Genomic DNA, 23,290 nt, shown 5'->3' with positions numbered 1-23,290 from the left:
GGGGGGGGGCAATATTATGTAAACATTGTGTAGGTAACTCCAAGACCCCCCCCCCCCCCCCCCCCAGGGGATCCTTTACGCTAAACCCAATCCATACAATCAAAATTAATATGCTACAGTTCTATCGTGGAAATCATTTTTCCAGTGACTATTACTTTTGTGTTCATCTCTTTGTGCCCGGATGCATGCAGTTATGTTTAGTCAGGATCATGTGCGTCAGGCACAATCAACAACGTCACTTTCTGCGACGCCATGCGCAGGAGCGGCAGGTAACACTAGGGACAATCAGCGACTGTGATCCACGATTCACAAGTTTTGTATGTGTTTTGGTCTCTGCGACATGTCGATGCATGGCAAAGTACAGCGCTGCTCAATGAAATCCAGTCGCGCAACTCAAGGACGCGCCGGCCGTTGCGCAGCCCAAGACCAGCGAACACTGGGCTGGGAAGAAAGGTGCAAGGCGCAAACTTGAGTGACGGGACTGGATTTCATTGAGCAGAACTGTGCATGCACTGATGCAGTGCCTAGAACTGTTGTGGACATGGAAATCCAGTCGATTGACCGGGGCCGGCGCCCTCAGCGCGTACAGAAAGCTGCGTGCAGACTTGCAGTGCACAGTGTAGTCATGTTGACCCGATGCGACCAGCGCGCTGAAGCGCATAAGTATGATTTTACTGCACGAGTACAAGGGCAATACCGGCTGATACATGACCGAACGGCGTCAGCCGTGAGGTCATGTATCAAGCCGGTATTGCCCGCGTACGAGTGAGTACGAGGCGCAGTAAATCATTTATTCCCGTAGCTATGCAGAAGACGTTACTTCAGTAACATCTGGCGCTAGCCAGGGTCCACACAGCTTTAATTTGGTGTTTGTTTGTTTGTGGCGGACGGACCTCCGTCTGGCGCTATCCCGTATCTGTCCCGTACCGTACCGTACCATGAAAGACAGCTGGCCACAAACAGCTGGCCACAATATTCAAATAGGGCTTTCAAATGCAAGATCATAACGTGAAGCAACTTGGAAGAATGAGTATGAATGCGAAGTGTATCGGGTAATGCATGTAGGGCGATTGTGCGGGTTCGAATCCCAGGTTATGCCTTGAAAAAATAGGATAATTGAAAAAAATTATAACATTCATTAACTAAGTGGTGCTCTTCAGGCATAATCTTCCTAAGCCTACTCAAGCTCAACTGATGAGGGTTGAATTCCCCGAAACACTGTGTATTGAGCAGGGAGTGGTGCTTTCTTGCAGGTTTGCCGAGTGGACAGTTCGATGGACTTCTCGTGTGCTCTGGATGGCAGTCGTGAGTCAGTCAAGTGAGAGTTCAAGTCGGCAGAAAAAGCGCGAGCTCCCACGTAGGGAGCAACACACAATTCCCAAGTTATCGCCGAAGTCGCACCAACCTCTTCTTTATATAAATAGTGCTGTTAAAATAGTTCTAGCCTTTCAGTATTCTACAAAACCTTCACTGATGGAATCTTTTTCATGGTCGAAAGAGCGCTGTATGGAGGAAATTTTTATTTGCCAATATCTAAAACTTGGAGTCATGTTGCTGGTGTGAACGAGGTCGGCCAGAGAGCGCATCTGGTGGAGGTAGAACAAATTCATTTTTGAAGCACAATATTGCATTTTCCCCATAGTGCCGCACAATCCTTGCATAGTTGACTGGTTCGAGTCCTGATGGTGACAGTCAGTTTTTTCTTCAGACTTTTCCCGTTTGCGTCTTTCCCTCAAACCTGCGAATAGTTGACTGTTGATAATAATAACAAACACAGTTTGCATGTAGCCCAAATGAAACATATGGGGTTAACGCATCTGTCTGCAATTAGGTGCCGGAAACTGTAGTAATGTACAATTTTTTATATACTTTGCATTGCTGCAGCTAGCTAGTAGCTAGCGCAAGCAGGGGCGTCGGAAGGTATTTTAGTGTGGTACGGTCAGCCATCTGAAGCACAATCAACTCGTGGGGGAGGGGTGGCTGATCCGAAATGTTTGGGAATTTAGAGCCCAAATGAGTGCATTTTATTGATTCACAGGGTACTTGGGGCAAATAGAGGTATGGTCAATACCGTAGTGACCGTACCGTGTCCGCCGCCCCTGGCAAGTGATCAGCTTTGGTGGAGCTCGGCACCAAAACCATGAACTTTCGGTGCATTCATGTGATCCACACATCATCACAACACTCTCAGCTAGATGGTGGACCTTGGCCAAAAGTTCCGGATATTTGGCTTATTTCCTTGATTGATTTGTGTGGCCTAGAGGCTGAGTGATGTAAGGAAGCATGGATCTTGTGGATGTGTGAATATAGAGGATGTGTGGATCTCGTAGATGTGTGGATCTTGTGGATGTGTGGATCTCCTGGATGTGTGGTGGATGAGTGAATAGCTGATGAGTGGACATTGTACTTAGTAGATGTGGGGATCTCGTTGATCAAGTGGATTTAGTAGATCAGCGGATTTAGTAGATCAGTGGATCTAGTAGATAAGTGGATTTAGTAGATCAGTGGATTTGGTAGATAAGTGGATCTAGTAGCTGGTTACAGTGGAGTCAGTGTATGGACTGTAGTACATGAGTGCTTTGATTCTCCAAAACATTGGCTTTAGCACAGTCACTACCATACCAGGGCATAGATTAACGGCCGGACATCGGACATTTTCGGCCACTGACCGGACGTTTTCAATTTCACCGGACATAGTGTCCGGTCAAAAAGGAAAAAAAGAGCAGCGACCTTTCGACCCTTTATGCAGAGTTGGGCTTTCTTCGGAGCTTCGTGCCAACTGCGACTTGCATATCGTACAACTAACACGTCTACACCGTAGCCTCAGGCTAGGCGTAGACTTCACCATCATTTACTTGATCCGCCTGTAGCAACGCGGTTGCTACAGTCAATTCACACTTTCGACCTTTGGTACATAGGCATCTTTTATTTTTCACTCTTTCACTGACCAGGAATGCAGGTAGTCTTTTAGAATTTCTTCTGGAAAGCGAAAGGGAGATTCAGAGGACTTGCCGCCGGGCAAAAAGTCCGTGGTGTGAAGGCCGCTACTTGCGATAAGTGGATCTCGGACAACGATGCAGAGCTGACTACTTCCGCCTGGCTGATTTATGATCGGCAGAAAACCGATCGGCTGTTAGCAGAATGTTTGAAGTGTTCCGTGTGCATCAAGTTTGTAGACAGAGTCCGCAGTTGTAAAAACGTCAGCGAGGCTTTCATAACCGGATCCAAGAACCTGAGAACATCAGCGTTCAAGGATCATGCTGGAACGGAGATGCATAAACGAGCAATGAATCTTTTCCACAGGCAAGAGTGTCCCGCTCGAAACGCCCTCGAATTCGCTCCAATTGCGAAGGCACTGTGCAAGATGGACGATGGTGCTGCCGCTATTGCACGACTCAAATTCGAACTGACTTACCTTCTCTGCAAGGAGCATATCGCTTTCGCAAAATTCGAGTCGTAATGTGTGAGATACGTCCACATAAGGAGTCATTGTGAATATACTTCAGTACTACTAAAAAAATAGAAGAAGAAACACCCTGAAAATGTGCTGTGGAAAATGTCCGGGCATGTCCGGACAGATTTCAAAACGGAAGGACATATGTCCGAGCTAAATGAAATCCTTAAGCTATGCCCTGCATACCTGCCTACTAACCCGATTTGGCCAGGACCGCGGTCCCGATGTCGACGGTCAAGGTAATATGCATACAAAAGTGCATTTGTCACATGCCTCACAGCTATATTTGTACATTTGTACACATTTCCATGACTCCCCGGGGAAAACATGACACTACTGTACTACTAGTACATGTACTAGCAAGAGTACATAAACCAGAGTGTGCAACTGTGCATATCAGATCTGAAACAGCGCAGTCCGTGCACTACGTCACCCTGATGAGGTCAGCCCAGCTGTGACTTGCGTATAGCTCAAATTTTCGTGTTTCACAGTTCGGAAATCAGCCAAGTTTGCATGATTTAGACGTCCTGTTTCAGGATTTCGGTGTTTTTGTGTGACTGTGGACGCTGCGTTCATCCACCGACAAGCGACAAGTAAATTCACCAGGCTATCCGTATCAAAAAACCGAAATCAGGACGAACTCAGTGACCTGCACCGCCGTGACTGATTACGCAACTATTCACCGTGCCTGTGGCTTACCATGCCGTCAGAAGTGACGTACTGCACGTATTACACTCCCACAGGAACCATCCATGCATCCCGAGTTGCACACTCTGGTTTACGTACATGTACTCTTGATAGTGCCAGTAAGGTTTATTCTTTATTTTTTTTTCTACAAAATCCACATATCTCCACACACTGGGGTGAATAATGGAGTGTGGTGGCGGGGCCCTTTAAGCTCCGCCGACGGAAGGTAACTATAGAAGCCTTGCTTGCTTGATAGATTAAGATGTTTTCGATTTCGACAGCATGTTACAAGGCGAGGACGCACACTGCACAGTGCTCCTGACTACAGCCATAACAGTCATGGTTGGCAGAGTCCCGGCCTTGCCACCATTTGAACCGCATTTACGCTGTTGCAGCTGAAGAGCTGAGAGAAGGACGCCATGGGCAGAAGTTGGAAGGAAAAAAAGAAAAACCCAACGGAAGACACAAAAAAAAGAAAAAAAGAAAGATAGATAACAAATTACGGAGAAAGACAGAAAAATATTAAACAACATTACAATAACTGAAATCATTGACAGACATGGATCCTAAAGCGGCGGCAACACGACAACGTGAACAACAACAATACCTCCACCACCACCAACGACAACAACCCAACATCAAAAGACAAAATTCTAATTTCTACCACCCCTACAACTTTCTAGAGTAAAGAGGGTCCGAACCGGGTTTTCCCAATACAGTTCAAATGGTCGCAAGACCGGGACTCTGCCAACCGGGTTATGGTTGTAGTCAGGAGCACTATGCGTCGTCGCCTTGTACCGGTATTTGTAACTTGCTGTCGAAATCGAAAACATAGTACGAGTACCAGAAAGCAGTATACAGTCGTCCCTCTCTAATCCGGCACTTTATAAACCAGCACCCTCTATAAACCAGCACAATTTTCATTAGCCAAAATGTCCTCTTCATGCACATTGCAGCAGTAGATCAGATTTGTTAATCCAGCACCCTCCCTAATCCAGCAGATTTCCGTGGCACAAATGGTGCCGGATTATAGAGGGACCACTGTAGCACACCGTCACCATGGCAAGGTACACACCTAAGGCTAAGGTCCTACCGGCGATAGCTAGTGACGATGCTCGCTGGACTGGAGTCGAGAAGCCGGATCAGCCAGGCATGACCGGAACGTCGTCGATGACTCATCCACAGTCCAGGACTAGCGCCTAGCGCTATAGCGGGAGGGCAAAACTGAGCCAGTCGACTTCTTTGCCACTTCTGCTACACTACATGAATGTACATCATTAGTACACGTACGTAACTAGTAGCTCAGGCTCCCTGCGAGCTGCATCTAATGATTTATATCATCAGTGGTGTGTGCGTTCAAAAAACCACCAAGTTTTTACTTTAGTAGAATCATGTAGGTCCACGAGAAGTGATAAAAACGTGATTGAAAATACAGAAACCCTGCATCATCACCAAAGCAAGGTTCAAGCGGTCTCTTTACTACTTTAGTCTTTAGCCGTTAGCAGTGGTTAGGGCCGGATTCCACTACTACTAGCACTAGCACTGCGGCTCCGCTGCTCCGCGGCACTTGGCTGCATGCAGCGGAGCAGCGCGGTTCCACTGTCACTCGCCATTCGCGGTACCGCGGTCGTGGTCCACACTTTTTGATGACGTTTCACCTGCCTGCGCGCGCGAAATCAAACAAATTCTCGTGTTCTGGCCTGCGCAACGAATTAAAATTTGAATTTTAAAATTCTGCCATTTAGCCATTTCAGCTCATTTCAGCTCATTTTCTCTCGGTACTAAGCAGTAAGCAGTTAAAGGGGAAGTCCGGTGAAAAATTTAAATTTCAGGGTCGGTCGAGTTTCGGGCGCTGAGTCGAATGGTGTTGGTCCCACGTGTCTCCGACAAAGCGTTCTCGAGATATTTCCGTTTGAAAAACTGAGTTTCGGGGGCTGCGCCATGACGTCATGCGGCCGCGCCACACCCTCCGCAACGTCATAGCGTGCAGCTAGGTCAAAAGGAGTGCGTGAAAGCAATAGTGTCAGTGCTATTTCAAAATGATTTGGCGACTGATAATAGGTGGTGCAAGCGACCCTGAAGACCTAACTCCTTGCGAGAGTGAGGATGCAGCCATGGCTGACCTTCATGAGTTTGGTCTGGGGCTGAGAACCTCGGTATTCAGCTGAAGAAATGGCCGCGCGGGCCGGTCAAGAGTGAGCGCTACTGAGTTTCCGACTGATGAAGAAGCAGCAGCTATTGCAGACGAGGCTGATATAATTATCAGATCGCTGGAGAGCAGGGTCGCCAAAATGGAGAAGAGTGATGCGAGTGCTCTAAATGTTGTTCCATACCGATTCACTTAGACTCCAGTAGCCTGCCACATGGTGATGTTTTGGTGCGAACTTGGCATATTTCGGACTACTCAATTGGAGAACACTGCAGGCTCTTTGAACCACGGGCACGACTCTTCGCTCGCAACGCTATGGAATCTGAAAGTTCTAGGTCCTGGAGCTGTTCGCTGTTTTGTCACTTGTCACGGTTGTGCACTCATCGCTGTAGCATAAAATAATGAGGCGGGACTGGAGCGGAAAACTAAAATTTTCTTTCTCAAAGCACAACCACCGGCACCGGCAAGGAGAAACGCACGCTCTCTGACTACATGACTGGACGACTGATGCGAGTGTAGTACATGTACATGACAAGTCCGTGTGTTGACTAGTTTTCTGAGTCTTGTGTCTCGAGTCTTTACTTGTTGTGGATACTATTACTAGCCCAGCACGGCAGTGCTGGAGTAGTTCCGTGTGTGATGAGTTTGTTGACTGCACTACCTGACTACAGCTAGCATGCACGCAGCGCATTGCTAGAGCCGTAGAGGCCATTGCATGCTGACGGAAAAAGTCCAACTCGGAAACGGCTAAAATACGGTGTAACCTCGAGGCTTACCGAGCTGAAAATCACAGGGTACGTAGCGTTTGTAACACTGAATCGAATGGTCTTGGTCCGAAGAAGCTGCGACAAACGGTTCCCCAATCGAACGCGCTCCGAATATGGCCATTTTGTACACGACTAGATGGTATGGCTACCTGGTTGCACGCTGTGACGTCATCACCTGGATCTGGGTGATGCGCGCTCAAATTCGCACATGTTCGATTGGGCGTATCTGACGAACCATAGGCCGCAGCCTCCTCGGACAAAGACCATTCGACTCAGCGACCCGAACTCTACGGACTGTGAAATTTAAATTTTTCACCGGACTTCCCCTTTAACTTGACCTTGCACTTGTGTTTATTTTGCCCGTACGAGACTTGGAACCATTATCGAAAAAAAAAATTTAAAATTCTGGCGTACAAAACAATGCAAAGTACGGAAAACAGGTCGAGCCGCGACCGCGGCTCGCAGTTTTTGGTCAAGAATCGTAGATCTACGTGTAGCAAAAGCTCGCGGTGAGCCGCGGACTCGCTGCTTCCATCTCGAGCCGCGGTCACTATGGTAATGATGACGTTTCAAGCCGCGAAATACGAGCATGCAGTGGGTAAGGGCGCGTTCAGACTGGCGTAAAAAACAAGCGGAATGTGAAAGTTGTCAAGGTGAATCGCTCACGTGACGTTCCCGCCAGCGTAAACACGGAAAAGGTTTCCCACCACTCTGCAGGCCAGTGGAATGCAGATTCCGGCGGAACGCGGAGCGCTTTTGATATCCTTGCAGCACATGTTCCGTCTTTTCGTTTTATTTCAGCCTCTACTCTTGCAGTCTGACTGCATGCTTTTGAGTTTTGAGTTTTGACTTCTAGACTGCCAACTTCTCCCATCATGCCGAAATCTTTGTTCGATTCAGCAATGGAGAGGGAGTTCATGGAGCTGTACGTGGTGATTTTTGCGGGCCGCTCTGCAGCCAGTGCAGGCAAAACGTTACTGCGAACGAGAAGCATACTCTGATCGCGAAACGGATGAATGCCACGCAAGCACCAAACACTCCGGACATAGTATTCTTTCCGTCGACAAGCACAAGCAAAAGCACAATGATCCAGTATCTCAACAGACTGAATAATTATTAGTTTATTTTGATATCCAACTCAAACTGAGTCAACTCAAATTTTTCAAATGTCGAAGCTTCACATGTACTGGCCATTCCAGCGGGATACACGTGCAGTGTGATTGCGATTCCCGGGATTACGCTGCAGCTTTCCGGCGGCTATTCACGCCAGTCTGAACGCGCCCTAAGGACGCCTGGCTCCGGCCTGGCCGAGGTTGGGATTATCATGATTACGTATCTAATATTGACTGAGTACGAGGTCAATATAATTATAGGAAATAAAAGACGAGTAAAAGACCGAGGCGAAGCCGAGGTCTTTTACGAGGTTTTTATTTCCTATACTGACCAAGTACGAAGTCAATATTAGATTTATCACGACAAACAGTCCGTATTTCAAATTCCAGAACGATAACCTTATGAATCCCGGTTTTATGATTGCACAACCGTTGCACCACCACCTACTCATGCAGTGACAATGCTGCACTAGGCACCGTTCAACTGCGCAACCCCCAAGCAGTCAAATATAAGCAGTGAAATGTGCTATTATTATTATTATTATATACATGTAGCCCTAAGGAGTGAAATATGCAGGAATATTTGACTGCTTAGGTATGGCAAAAATCTATGTGAGTCAATACTATGGGAGTGATAAAGTCATGTATGATCTACTAGTACTACTAGTACATCTGTAGGCCGCTGAAGTGTAGTAGTAAACTACTGTTACTTTACGACACTCGGTTGGGCATCAGAAAAGTGTCCTCATTCGCGAAGTGTCCTTATACCCGAAGTCCCATTTGAATGTATGTGAGCCCATATTTGTATAGTACGACATGCATATCAAAATGAAGCTCTTCAATTATTTTAATAAAGCAATAAATAATAACTACATGTAACTCTGCCGTCATCATTCGTACCATGTACCATGTATACCATGCATCAACGAATCGATTTTCATGTCACTATCATCAGTGGAATATCGTGACTAAACTGTCTAAAGTGAAGGCTAGCCAAGCAAAAAAATTATTTAAATATGATGCATTCCAAAATGTGATAAAACTGACAAGCAACTTACAGCAAGCAACAAAAAATGTGCTCTGTAAGCAAAAGAAGCATGTTGTCGCGCTGAAATTATTTTGCCGTTTTAAAGTTCTTCCTTTTTCCACAGTTTGTTTCTCTCACTTCACAGTTGTCACATTCTGGTTTTCTACTCGACATAACGTTTTTATTACAAACAGCAAAATATGAGAACAACAATGGAGAAAGAACTCAACGCCGCATTCAAATGACTTATTATGACTATGTACCAGTAATGGCAATCAGGCCAGGGCTTGCTGTTATGAGTCTGACTACATTACTGCCTGTAAGTGTTTTCACATTTTGGAATGCATATTGTGTGTGTGTTTTCCCTCAAGTTTCCTCATTTCTTTTTGTTCTGCACATGTTTTCCAGTAGGGCTGTGTTGATAGTATAAAAAAGAGGGTTTCTTGTCTCCTTGCGCAAAATAATTGCCGCCTTTAAAAAAAATGATTTTTAGCCAGAAATTGCACTCAAATTGTCATGGTCCGCAACACTGGGTACCGCACTCTGCGACTTGTTGAGTACGAGTACAATGTACCGGGAGTACCAGGGGTACTAAAAAAAGAGGTTTTCCTACCCCTGGTGAGTAGTTTTCCTGCAGCTACAACAGTCAGGCTGTGTTTACATGAGGCGTTTCAACCCGGGTTGAGTTCGACCCGGGTCAGATTTCAACCCGCCATGTACACAAAAATGAATGGCTGTGTTTACATGAGAAATTTCAACCCGGGTCGAGTTCAGCCCGGGTTGAATGTCTGTACGATAGACAAAAGAGGTGAGCGTTTACATGAAGACAGTTGACCCGGGTCAAATACTGATATGCCGCCAAAAGTCCACTTCTACAATCCTGTATGTAGAGATTCCAGTAAAAATTTCAAATTCATAATTCAAGCTAGCTTGTTCTTGGACAATGTCACCATGGTCACCGAGGAAATGAGAAATCCTATGGTACCAATTTTATCAAAATCGGTCCAGGCATTCGAAAGTAAATTAGTTATAGCCATTTTTCTACAGCGAAATGGGTGTATTTTTCTCTGGCGATCAAATGGGAAATCGGCTCAAAACATGGTCAAACTAGTACTGCACAGCCACCACCTAGCTACATACATTTTCACACGAATCAGATGAAATTTTGTCACAGTTTACAGCCGGCCTCTTTTCCTTGCCTTGAGCGGATGACATATGCACGCTTCGATTCGGCGAACCTACCCCTCTTCTTCACACGGCTTTGGCCGACAAGGACGTCAAGTCACCAGCACGGCTTTGGCCATTGCCGACAAGGACGGCATGTCTCGATTGACGCACAACCTAAACGTCTCGAGAGAGTTTCACTTTACTAATCCCAACCAATCCAGTCACACAAGTAACTACAGTTAGTGATTCCAACTGAACTTACTTCTCAAATCCGTACCCTCATTCCCAAAGAGTTACTGGATACGAGCCAAGACAATGTACAACCTTTCTCTACCATCACAAAGGAATAATAACTGGCTGGCTGCCAGAGCAGCGGAAGTCAAGCCGAGAATGTCGCGTGCACTACGGACTGCACGATGGAACATGTAAACCTAGGAACGGCTATTCATGCACCGACTAGAGTAGAGGCAAAGTGTACTAATGGTGAAACACAATGTCAGTAGGGGACAAGAGTAACTAGAGTCAGCTATGCACGACTAGACCAGGCCGAGTCATGACAGCAGTCATTACACTACAAGTGGTACATCGGGATGCAGATCACGACACTCCGGCCAGCAAAATGTTACACTACTGGGTAAAGAGAAGAAAGGGTGATAACGAATAGAAAGCAATTGGATCTAATGAACAAACGCAGCGGGGTGGTTCTCACGAAAGGGCCTAGTGTAATGCTGGCGCCAATCGCATCTTGCAGAAGAGCAGTGTCGATGTCGCATCAGGTCCGTTGGCTTCACAGAGGTAGACACACGCTGCATAGGAGTCCTTTGATGCGTCACAGAAGACATGAAGTTGTCGATCGGTGACTGACTTCAGAGTGGAGGTTCGGCGTTGGATACGGATGTCTGCGACCGGCTCAAGTATACCCTCTATGGACTGCCATTGCTCGAGTCGTTCTGTGGGTAGAGCGTCGTCCCAAGACAGGTCGTCCCTCCAAAGCGTTCTCAAAAACACTTTGGCATGGAAGGTGACTGGGTTGAAGAGTCCGAGCGGATCATAAATGCGTGCTACGTTGTGCAAAACACGCCGTTTGGATGCTATGCTGTCGACGTCAGGCGACTCGGAGCTCACACCTGGAATGTGGAATGTGTCGGCGACGGTATCCCACTGCAGGCCGAGAACTTTCTGGCTCGTGTTCGTCGCCGTCACACTCGGGTCGAACACAGAGGAGGTAGCAGGGTCATTGGATGACCACTCACGTACATTCATGGACGCGGAGTTGAACACCTGCCGAGTCTCGCGGTACTTGACCTCGGCTTCCTCTGCAGTACCAGCCGTCAGCATGATGTTATCCACGTAGATGTTCTTGCGAATTTCGGCTGCTGTGGCTGTCTTGTGTTTGTCAAGGTGATGCCTGATTGTGGCATCCAGCAAGAACGGACTGCTGATGATGCCAAATGGTAGTCGGCAGAACCGGTAGACTTCGATGTTGTCCACGATGACGTCCGGCTTAGTGATGTCACGATACCACAGAAATCGGGTGACGTCACGGTCTGTCTCTTGAATCCTTACTTGCAGGAATGCCTTCTCAATATCCGAGATTAGCACGATCGGGGCCAGGCGAAATCGTAGCAGAATGCCGCAGAGGCTAGGCAGGAGGGACGGCCCTTGATTCAGGCAGTCATTCAGGCTCGGTGCTGTCTTATTGATCTTCGCACTGGCGTCATAGACCACTCGGAGTTTGGTGGTAGCCTTCGAAGGAGACAACACTGGATGGTGCGGCAGATGGTGCGAGCGTTGACCGCACTTGGTTTTCTCTGTGACTCGCTCGATAATGCCAAGCCGTTCCTGCTGCAGCAGCACGTCGTTGTACCTGGTCAGCAGGTCTCCATCTGCTGCAAGCCGTTTCCCCAGTGACTTCATCCTTCCGTAGGCTAGGTCCTTGTTGTGTGGAAGCTGCATGTCGGGCTTCCATGGAAACTGGACTGTGTAGCGGCCGTCGGCAAACGTGACGGTCTCCTCGAACTGTCGAACTGTGTCGTCATCTGTTGGGAGACTTGCTGGGTCCTCCACACCGATCCTTTCTAGCGACCAAAACTCCGTCAAGTTTGGTTCGACTTCAGCAAGCAGAGCAGAGTCGGCGGTTGCCATGTAGTCATATAGCGGACGCTGTAGACCGGTGCCTGCCTGCGTCATGACAAGAAGCGTTGAGCTGTTGCTGTCATCCGACTTGGACGAACACTGTCCTGTGACGATGTGACCCAAGAGCGTATCCATCACGTACAAACCTGACGGTAGACGCTGCGGTGATCCTTGCACAAGATTTCCGTAATGATCAGAACCAATGAGAATGTCAATGGCCCTCGTCTCGGCTATTGATGGTATGGTGTCTGCCATTTGAATGGATGGTTCGCCTGCCAGGAACTCCGCATCTTCAGATGGAAGAGGGTAGCGTCGGATAGGTCGTGTAATGGTGTCGAGTACATTCGCTTTGATGAGGTACCTCTGTCCGTCGGACAGTGAGATGGACGTCTGAACGACCGATGTAACAACACTGCGTGGGTGTGTCACTCCAAAGGTGATGAGGGTCAATGACTCTTGTCTCTCCGGCTGCAGCTGAAGCTGCTTGCTGAGCTGGGTACTCATGTACGTGCGATTGCTGCCGGTGTCCAGCAACGCATGCGCGGTGATAAAGCTACCATCGGCAGCTTGAATCTGCACTTGTGCTGTCTGGAGGAATACTGCACCAGTCTTGTCGCTGGGACCCTCTGACACGAGACTGGCGGAGCACGTATTTGCAAGTTCCTCATCATTACCCTGTGTGGAGACGGCCCTGGCAGGTTGTGAGCCATTTGGTTGTGGCCTTGAGCTGCCTATGAAGGGCTCATGTCTCTCATGGGCTGGGCAGATAGCTCGGTTGTGGCCGGTCTTGCTGCAGTGAAAACACGCCTTGGTTTTCTCTGGGCACTGGGACGCCATATGGCTCCGTCGCAGACAAATGAAGCAACGACCTTGTTCTCGGAGCTTCTGTTGTCTTGTCCGAGCCAGCTTGTAGGTGAAGCACTGGTCGTTGAAGTGAGTCCCCTTGCAGAAGACACATAGACGTGGAGGCGCACTATGCGTTGACTGAGATGAAAGAGCGTGTCCAGTTCCTTGCATGGTCATTGGTGAGCCGTGCTGTGTCTTTGTGGCCGGTGTCCTTGAAGACTGAGAGGCAGAAGTCTCGGAACCTTCCCGCAAATTCCGGTGGATTTCGGCATACCGCTGAAGGGCGGATCGCAGGGTGGCGACCGTCCACGACTGATGGCTCGATGTTCGCCATTCCTCTAGCTTGGTGAGTACTTCCTTAGGGAACTTGGACAAAATGTGCTGCACCAATAGTGGCTGCTGTTCAACGCTAATGCCCATGGCAGACAGCTGTCGTAGTATCCGTTCGATGTTGTCAATGGTGTTCCGGATATCACGGTGTTTGGACGATGTGCTTTGCAATCGCTGCAGCTTGGTATACAGGGCAGCAACAATATCATCTGTCCGTCCGTATCGTTCTTTCAGTAGCTGTACGGCCGTGGCATAGTTGTTGTTGGTGATAGCCAGACCAGCGAGCGTGTGGGCAGCTCGGCCGGTGAGGGCACTCTTCAAGTAGCTCAGCTTAACGACATCGGACATTGGCTGTTTGTCCACGGCAGTTTCAAACAGGTCCCAAAAATCGGGCCAGTTGGTGACCTGCCCGTCGAAGCTCGGTATTTCCATCGGTTTTAGCTTGAACACAACGGAGCTTGGGCCGGCTGCAGCGGCTGTGCTGGTGTGTTGTGGCGTTTGGTTTTGGCTCAAAGCCTGGGCGACATTCATAACTGCGCCCTGAAGAGCTTGCTCCAGTGGGGCAATAGCATCGCGTGGCCAGGTTGTGGCTGGTGGAGGGGCTGTCCTGGCGGCGACAGAATGGTCTGGTGGATAGAATGTTTCTGCATCTGGCTGAAGCTGTTGTACTGCTTGTCTGTCCTGGGTCTCCTGCTGGAGGTAATGCTCATAGTCATAGGCCCTGTCCTCCTCACCACTGCCATAGGTGGGACTTGGGCTGGGCACTGCATGCACTGCTGGAGTGGCAGCAGTTCTACCAGTGCCAGGGCCAATGGCATGCCTGACACGTGGTTTGGGGACTGGTGGCACTGGTGATCTTGGTTGGCTTCTGACACTGACTGCTGCGCTGGTTTCCTGTGCATTTGCTGCGCTGGCAGGAGACTCAGTTGCATCTACTACATGTACAATGTCATGAAGCACTGCACTTTGTGCGTGTGACTGTTCAGCCGACTCACATTGGGACTGTCGCGGTGGCTCAACAGTGTCACAAGCACTTGAAGCAGCAGTGTCGATATCCGTGTCGGCACTCTTCTCACTCCACGCATGTAGTGTTGGCGACGCATGACATGTTGGTTTTGGTCCGCTGCGAGGGCTAGACATGGCCGCATCAAGAACATCTAGCGCGCGTGGCCCATGCTCTTCTAGTAATCGGAGTCGGGTGCGGCGTTCGTCTTCAGCTTCATACTGAGTGCGAGAATGGTGGTCGCATTGTTGTAAACATTGTGCGAGCCTCAGCAAACACACGCATTAAAGTTCGAAATTATTCTCCCACGCGTCTTGTTCATCTAATTTCTTATCCTCGTTTGCGTCTTCTAAGCTCCGTCTAATATTGTCTTGGATACCCTCGATGTTTGACTTCAAACCGGACGCCTCATCGTAAAGGGAACGTGCGGCAGAAACATCTAGGCGGCCAAGAGCGTCTGCACTGAAACAATCAGTTCCTAGCAGGTCTAGGTGAATTTTTATCTTTTGCCTCACCCTCGTCAGTCGACGCTTCATGTTGGACCTCGATTGGATCATCTGCTTGTATTCGGGGTTGGACGAGACTAGCAGCCGCTCCGGGTCTCCTGCACCAGCGTCCGTGCCATCGGTCTGGTCCTTGCTGGCGTCCTCATTACCGGCTTCATGGGACTCATCCGCTGTACCATCCACGGCTCGTGGATCTACGCTCGTTTGAGCGGCTTGGGTCACCGGTAATTCTGCAGCAGCTGCACCGGTTGACTCGACAGGCTGTTCCTGTTCAGAGGTTGTTTGTTCGTTGGGTGACGACATCCTGGTCACAGCACCATGTCTCGATTGACGCACAACCTAAACGTCTCGAGAGAGTTTCACTTTACTAATCCCAACCAATCCAGTCACACAAGTAACTACAGTTAGTGATTCCAACTGAACTTACTTCTCAAATCCGTACCCTCATTCCCAAAGAGTTACTGGATACGAGCCAAGACAATGTACAACCTTTCTCTACCATCACAAAGGAATAATAACTGGCTGGCTGCCAGAGCAGCGGAAGTCAAGCCGAGAATGTCGCGTGCACTACGGACTGCACGATGGAACATGTAAACCTAGGAACGGCTATTCATGCACCGACTAGAGTAGAGGCAAAGTGTACTAATGCCAGTAATGGTGAAACACAATGTCAGTAGGGGACAAGAGTAACTAGAGTCAGCTATGCACGACTAGACCAGGCCGAGTCATGACAGCAGTCATTAGTAGACATTACACTACAAGTGGTACATCGGGATGCAGATCACGACACGGCAAGTCACAAACACGCCAATGTTGATGTTGTCGATGCCGTCCTCTGCAGAGCTTGCAAGTTGCGAACCAAATCCAGAAGACGCTGTCGATGGGAGCTGGGATCAGGCTGATCATGGTGAGAGATACTGCATCAGCTCCAACACCAACCAGTTCGATCGGTAATGACGCTCACTGTTCTCCGCCAGCGCACGAGTCGTAAATCCAAGCCGCCGCCTGTTCTCCTTGTTCCTCGCAAACAGGAGATAGTACAGAATCGTGTACTACGTCGTGCTCACTAGGCACAGCGCAATCCTGGTCTTCGTGCTGCTTGATACTCGCGATCAGCTGACTGCGCTGGGGGTAACACCTAGTTTCTAGTGTAGATCTACTCTTCTTCCTCGCACTTGAAAAAATCGCCATGTCGGAGGTGCTTTTACTTTTGGTCCTACTCGGCGCACTCAAATTTTGTTGCGCTGCTCTACCTTGCTTGAGAAAAACACCGGCATGGGTGATTCCGAAAGGTTTTTGGGTGCTGAAGCTGAAAATCGGTTTAAGAATCCCCTAAGATGCCATTTTAGACTTGAAAATCGCCTTCAATTTCTTCTTTGACTGATCGCAATGGCCTAATTTCGCCGCACGGCGATCAAAAACCCCACATTGGACAGCTGAAAACCTCAGGAAGCCACTGGTGACTTCAAAAATCCTCCAGAACTTACGATATCCCAGCGCACTGGCCTAGAATGAGCCGTCATCGGTCATCGCGCGACCAAACTTTTGTGTGTAGCGCGTGGAGAAAGTCCTCGAACCCAGTCGGCCAGATCCTGGAACCCCTACTGTATGGTCACGTGAATACTTTCGCTCGAAATTATTAATGGTGTGCAGTGCTATTCAAACCTGGCGCGAGATACGCACAGTACAGAAGTACGTTAGTACTCATTACTCTACTATTAGTAGGATTTTCTCGACCCGGGTTGATCTCAACCCTCCCCTTGGAGGGGGGGGGGGGGGGGGGTTGAAATTTCAACCCGGCCGGGTCAAGTGCAATGCGTCATGTAAACGCGCCATTCATTTTGTGTACATAAAAAAAAAGTAAATTATCGTATCCGTTCCCGAAGGGAACTCACGACGGCCGCTAACACCCGATAAACACTAGCGGCATTTTTGTGTAAATGGCGGGTTGAAATCTGACCCGGGTCGAACTCAACCCAGGTTGAAACGCCTCATGTTAACACAGCCTTACTTAATACTATACTGGTCTTCAGTTGCATTACTACAATGTAGTGCATCACTCCAGGGAATCAACCGCCTGTATTCGCCTGTATTCAGAAGAATTTGTAAAGCACTTCCGTATCTATGGTAACCAGTGTGAAAACAGTAGAATAGTGCTGCATATACTAATAAACTTGAAAATACCGCCATTCCGGCAACAGGCTCTCAGCTACACCAAATAGATAACTTTGCCAATATTTCGCCCATTGGGCACCATCAGAGCATTGAGGAAGGGGAGGCAAAAAAAACGAAATATAAAGACGAATAATGCAGGCAGATGAATGTTCTAGAACTAACACATCGTGGTAACACAATAATGAATTGGCAAGGCCAGCAAACTAAACAATCACTTGTAAGGTGACCTAAACAGAACGAAAGAAGAGAAAACTCACACGTACACACAGACACAATTTGGCAAGAAGGCAAGAAAACTAACACTAACACTGAAGAAACATATACTAATAAACATGATAATATCATATCATTAAAATCTTTGGTTTGTGTCTTTCCCTCAAACCAGTTAGTAAAAATCATTAATCAATTCAAGTGTTTGGAGTCGCAGTGTTATGGGAACACTACGTCACTAGTTCATGCAACACATTCTAGGAGTTCTAAAAGCAGGCCTATTTACATACAAAGTAAAAGCAGCTCACGAAAAAAGATCATGCAGAGAATCATGGATGGCCGCTGAAAGGCCAAGTAGGGAGTCAAGTTGGCAAGACGGTACAAATGCAGTTCAACAAAACAGCAAACCTACACAACCATCACCTCTAGCGTGCACTGCACACGCACGCCGTAATCTAAGCAGAAAATAACTGAATGGACGTCAGCACCAGCAGTTTGCATTGCGGATACACGTGTATGTGCCGGGAACGCAGCAGTAGAAACTGACAATCAGTCAGTACACCAGCTTCTGGCAATAGTACTGCATGCTGCAGCTTGATGCGGGCACGCAAAACTGCTGCAAAAAAAACAAGTTAAAAAAAAGTCGGGATCTATTCCTAGTTTCTACCTACTAGATGAATGTACTGCAGTGGGTGTGTATATGCTGTGTGGTGGCTGACTGCTCACTGCCAGAACGCGGCTTGAAGCTGCCATCGCGGAAACTGAACCTCACATCACCTGTGTGTGTGTGTGTGTGTGTGTGTGTGTGTGTGTGTGTGTGTGTGTGTGTGTGTGTGTGTGTGTGTGTGTGTGTGTGTGTGTCTGTGCATGCATGCATATAATTTACATGTAACTGGCCACGTATACATAGATTGCATGGCAGTTACGGTATCATCGTTGTGTCCAGCACAAATCAGTCATCTCTTTGCTTAGCTTGATACTCAGTGTGCAGCATGCGGCGATCAGGCCAGCAGGAAACATCCGATGATGTCGTTTTACGCGAGTAGGCGAGTTCAAGTCCTGCGTCACGCTGCAGCTGCACTAGGAACGTCAGAAGTAGCTACAGAAGCAGCAGCACCACCAGCATCACTGCCACCACAACCACAACCACCAGCAACAGCAGCAGCAGAAACAACACCACCAGCATCACCACCACCAGCAGCAGCAGGAACAAAAACAGAAACAGATTTCGAAATGAACTTAGAACCTCGTTGGAACAACCAACTTCATGGCTTTCGAAATCTTCATTTTACACTTTAGGGAAAGCGTGAGGACTACTGCAAAACTTAAAAGCGACAACAGTGGTAAGAGAGCGCCCATCTGATGGGACTAGCCATTTCAGAACCTATAATTATAATGTGTTTCTGCACATCTTGACCACTGAAGAAGGATGACAGTTTCCGTAAAGACTGGGGGTGCTATTCTGTGCATCAGAGAGTGGCTGCAAAGCCTACATTCCAAGGGGAGGGGGAGGGGGTTACGACTGTAAGATACTGTAAATAAAAGACAGTAGAATACAGTGGAGTAGTTCGCCATCACCAGAAATCACCTTCTGTGTAATATAATCACTAGGTCTATGTTTTCAAATGTTGAGAGGTCTCCACTCATCAAATGTTGCCCCCAATCCTTCTAGAACCAATCTTTCTCAAAACGGTACTGGGAAATTTGACACGGTATGCCCTGCGGGTGACAATCCGGTGCATTTTTTCAGATTCTCTTCCCTATACTTCAATACTATTTCAGCAGACTGATGAAAACTCCTTTGTAAGGGGAATGCGTCACAGTTGCCATTTTCGGGGAACACTGTAGTCGCACACATACACCCGCTGCTGAAGTTTGATTTCACGATGGTCAATATTCACGTTATGTTCTTCTCCCAAAATTAGCAAACATCAGTACGTCGCAAACATTTCGGCAGTTTACAGTAACACCACCAACTGTGCAACATTTGAAAACATATGTGACAGGTGCTTTATTGGCGAGAGGCAAGCTGCTGTTTACCCGGAACTTGTCGACGGGTTCCAGCTTGGCCAATAACCTTCTCGCGCTGGGTGGTGGCTCGACTTCACGGATGCATTCAAGGAAGGTGTGGAAGGATTCGTCATCACCAGTGCTTAGTGCATCGAGCAATTCCTCATTCTGCGCTGCACGGCCAGTGTTTGATGCAAATAGCTGACGCTGTGCAAGCGTAATCAACTTCTTAGCCTCACACTGGCGACGCATATCACCTGGAGTTAGCGTGGAAACCAGGTCAGGCCGAAGTTCTGTGAAGACGTCACTCTTCCATGCTGTCATGTCAGAGAGCTGTTGGTCAAGAAACTCGTCTGAAAATGTTGGCACAACACACACATAGAGAAACAGAATCAAACCTTCGCGTAAGAAAAATCCATGAGAGTGAACAATCACTCTTGCTATCCTCTCAAGGAGAGTGGTGGGAGAGCAGTCCCCCCCCCCTCAAAAAAAAAGTCGCTCACCATATCTATCCAAGGCGAGCACAATACGGGTTTTTTCAACATCTTGCCATACCCTAATCGGATTCAATAACCAATAGCTGCCAAATTCGTTCTGGAAAATCGCCGTACGCACTACAAATGAAAGCTGTTCGGACCACACCTTTAATTTCCCTTCATCAATTTGGACGATGACACGCGCAATAGGAAATTGAGACAATTCGCATCCATGGTAATTTTGTAGTATTCATCGTGGAGCGCTACTTTCTTCTGTAGCTAACCGCTCAAGACCTGTGCCTGACGTCGCACAGGTCTATGCATGCCCGGACTGTCACGCAACAGAGGGAAATCCTTTAGGTCAAAATAATAATAATTGGCACCCAAGTGCGGAAGTGAAAATTTGCAACGGTACGTAAAATACCTTGCGAGTGCCGTAACTCCGCTATTCGACCTCGGATCGACTTCTGATTAGTTGGAGCCGACAACTGAGAACCTTCTAATACGAATAGACCTTTCGAGTACTCGATTCCGTTCAGGGAAAGCCGAGTTACGAAATATTTGAGTGTTTGCAGAATGCACTTCACAGTGATGCGGATGCGCTCGAAATTCTCAAGGCGCGCGACGAAAAGTGCGCCCAAAAAGAAAATAAGGAGAGCGAAGGCGCGCGAGAGCGATCGCTCTCCTTTTACCAGATGGTCTGAGTAACATCACCCTGAGGTAGCGTGCTCCACTGTTCAAAGAGTGCTCAATACCCATATAGGGCAGAGCCTTCCACACAAGAGAGAGAGAGAGAGAGAGAGAGAGAGAGAGAGAGAGAGAGAGAGAGAGAGAGAGAGAGAGAGAGAGAGAGAGAGAGAGAGAGAGAGAGAGAGAGAGAGAGAGAGAGAGAGAGAGAGAGAGAGAGAGAGAGAGAGAGAGAGAGAGAGAGAGAGAGAAAGGTACGGCCATGGCCGTACCAGGTTTTACCAATTCCAGCGTTCATGGCAGCGCAGTATGCAATTGATAATCTGGAAGTATGAAATAATCTATCGTCATGCGCTCCTCTCTGACTAGAGTCTCTCATTTTTAAAATGTTCTCCTTGTCAAGCAAGATCTACTGTGCTAGCTGCATATCTGTTGCTACAGGAATATGTAGCTGAAACAAACACATGAATAGGGGCGCAAACAGAATACAATTTAGGCTTAGGCCGCATACCACCACACGATCTTCACGCTTTTGAGGGAGGCGAGGAGGAAAGCAGTATGATGATCATGAGCAGCGCCCCACCCGCGAAGCGTCAACAGTTATTATTACGTATTAATAATGTGACGGCTGATGGAGAGAATTTTGAGAGGTAGTGTTAGTACATGTACTTATTTTCACATCCGCACTTGCTCACCACCTCCGATACTTTGTTGATATTGACATGCTAGTCCGCCTGCAGGATCTCTAGCTGCCCTCTTAGGCGTAGATGACATCGAAGAGTGTCTCGGTAGTAGGCACTCCTTGTCAGTGTTTGATGCTAGATAGTGCATGTCTGACAAGTCACAATCTTATCAAGTTGGTCACAACTCTCTAATGCACAACTTGTGCCCCACTTTTTCCAATTTTTCTAAATCCAAAATTGTTGTATAATGGTGTGTTGTTTTCCTGTGTGAAGGCATTCCTCAAACTGTCTTCGTCTAGTCGCATGCATGCGCCATATGAGCATGCGCAATGTTGTAGTCGAGAGTCCTTTTGTCAGTCTTCTTGTTCGTCTCTTTGAGTGCAGTCTGTGTTTCCGTCATGTCAATGAGATAATAATGTAACAAACAAGTCTTGTCCTTTGTGTCCTGCGTCCCGGGGAACGAAATGGCTGTGATTCCGTTACAAAGTCAAATGCTAACTTACTCTTTTCTTTGTTGTTGAACAAGCCAGTGAGTGAGCCGACAAAATCTGCATGCGACCTGATCTGCAAGAGACTAGAAATACAAAGAGAAAGACAAGAACTTCCGTGACACCGTGCGGAAAGACAAGGCTCACAACAGTACCATACTTTGCAACATTATCATCGAGAGTAAACGAAGGTCCCAAGAGTTTGCAACTGTACATGGGTTTCCCATGGGTCCATTGACGGCAACAACTCACATCATGTGGTACACTGGTCACATAATTGTATGTTTCCAGCCCCCTTTTGGCCGAAGGAGTGGAACAGTAAAAATAGCACTCCCTGACAAAAACATACTCAGGTCATGGGAGTCATCATCAGCAGGCATCCAAACTGTGACAACAGTATTAACACAGCCCTACTGGAAAACAGGTGTATGTAGCGCGTGCGACACCTTCGAGTACTAATTTTTTGACCCCGCCCGTCAAAGTGACTGGTACCGTATTTTTCCGGTTGTAAGTCGACCTTCTACGACTTAAAATAGACGGTGAAAGGGTGGGGGTCGACTTACAACCGGGATTCGACTTATAACCGGGAACTATCAGTATCTTACAAAAAAATGACCTGCACTGCATGCACGAGTGCACCATGTTTACACATTGTTGCCAGTTTATTGGCATTTTTTAAGGATTGGGACGTTATACCCTCCAATAAGGAATGTTCACATGATTTGTTGATGTGTTAGTAGCAGGAGGTGGTTAGTAGTGCTTCGTTGGGTGAACACTTTAAAACTCAGAATTGAGACCTCCGGATACAGGTATTCCTGACTTTTGTGTCTAGGCTAACCACATCTATGATAGTTTCAATAGCTTGTGTATATGTCAGTTATAGTAGTCCGCAATGCTGCTTTTCTAATTCTCATTATGATTAGCATGCAATGTACTACACGAAGTACTGAATTTACTTCTTTTGTACTCTATATTCTAATGTATCTTCTACCTCTTCTCCCCTACGAACATACTTTCTCATTTTCCATACTTACTTAGGAAACTCCCTTCGATAGGCATCTATTTGCCTCTGGACTAGGATCCGTGAAATAAAAATCAATCAATCAAAAAAATATGGGGGTCGACCTATAACCGGGGTCGACTTACAACTGGTAAAATACGGTATGTTTTATTTAATGTTTTTTACCATAATTACTTTTTTCTGTGAGAACACTGGCATACACTGTACGCACGGTACGTGTAGTGTAGTATGAAACGTACTCAGGACATGTGCATGGTGTGGTCTCTTGCCGTCGGAGACCCCATGTGCAGAGTTGCACTCTTAGGAACTGCTGCACAGCCTAACGCATGAGCCGCATGGTGCATAATACGTGTACG

The 23,290-nt window shown here is 47.6% G+C and overlaps 1 protein-coding gene across 6 annotated transcripts in view; it reads right to left on the bottom strand.

Moving 5' to 3' along the window:
- The window catches only part of LOC135818527 (uncharacterized), an 84,541-nt gene that overhangs the window by 36,750 nt on the left and 24,501 nt on the right, over positions 1-23,290 (bottom strand). For 2 of the 6 annotated variants that reach the window (XM_065331917.1, XM_065331918.1), the window contains exons 6-7: positions 21,929-21,999; positions 19,610-19,932 (exon numbers count right to left, since the gene is read on the bottom strand). The exons of 1 other annotated variant lie outside the window; for it this stretch is intronic. In XM_065331917.1, the coding sequence (XP_065187989.1) occupies positions 19,610-19,932; positions 21,929-21,999 (394 nt within the window). Of the gene's footprint in view, positions 1-5,216; positions 5,610-17,276; positions 18,698-19,609; positions 19,933-21,928; positions 22,000-23,290 lie in introns of those variants that run through there. 3 more of the 6 variants (XM_065331919.1, XM_065331922.1, XM_065331920.1) reach the window with 3 other exon arrangements.

Source organism: Sycon ciliatum, chromosome 5 (genome assembly GCF_964019385.1).
Source record: "Sycon ciliatum chromosome 5, ocSycCili1.1, whole genome shotgun sequence".
Taxonomy (NCBI): domain Eukaryota; kingdom Metazoa; phylum Porifera; class Calcarea; order Leucosolenida; family Sycettidae; genus Sycon; species Sycon ciliatum.
The sequence above is the reverse complement of the archived record's forward strand: the minus strand, read 5'-3'. Positions and strand labels throughout refer to the sequence as shown.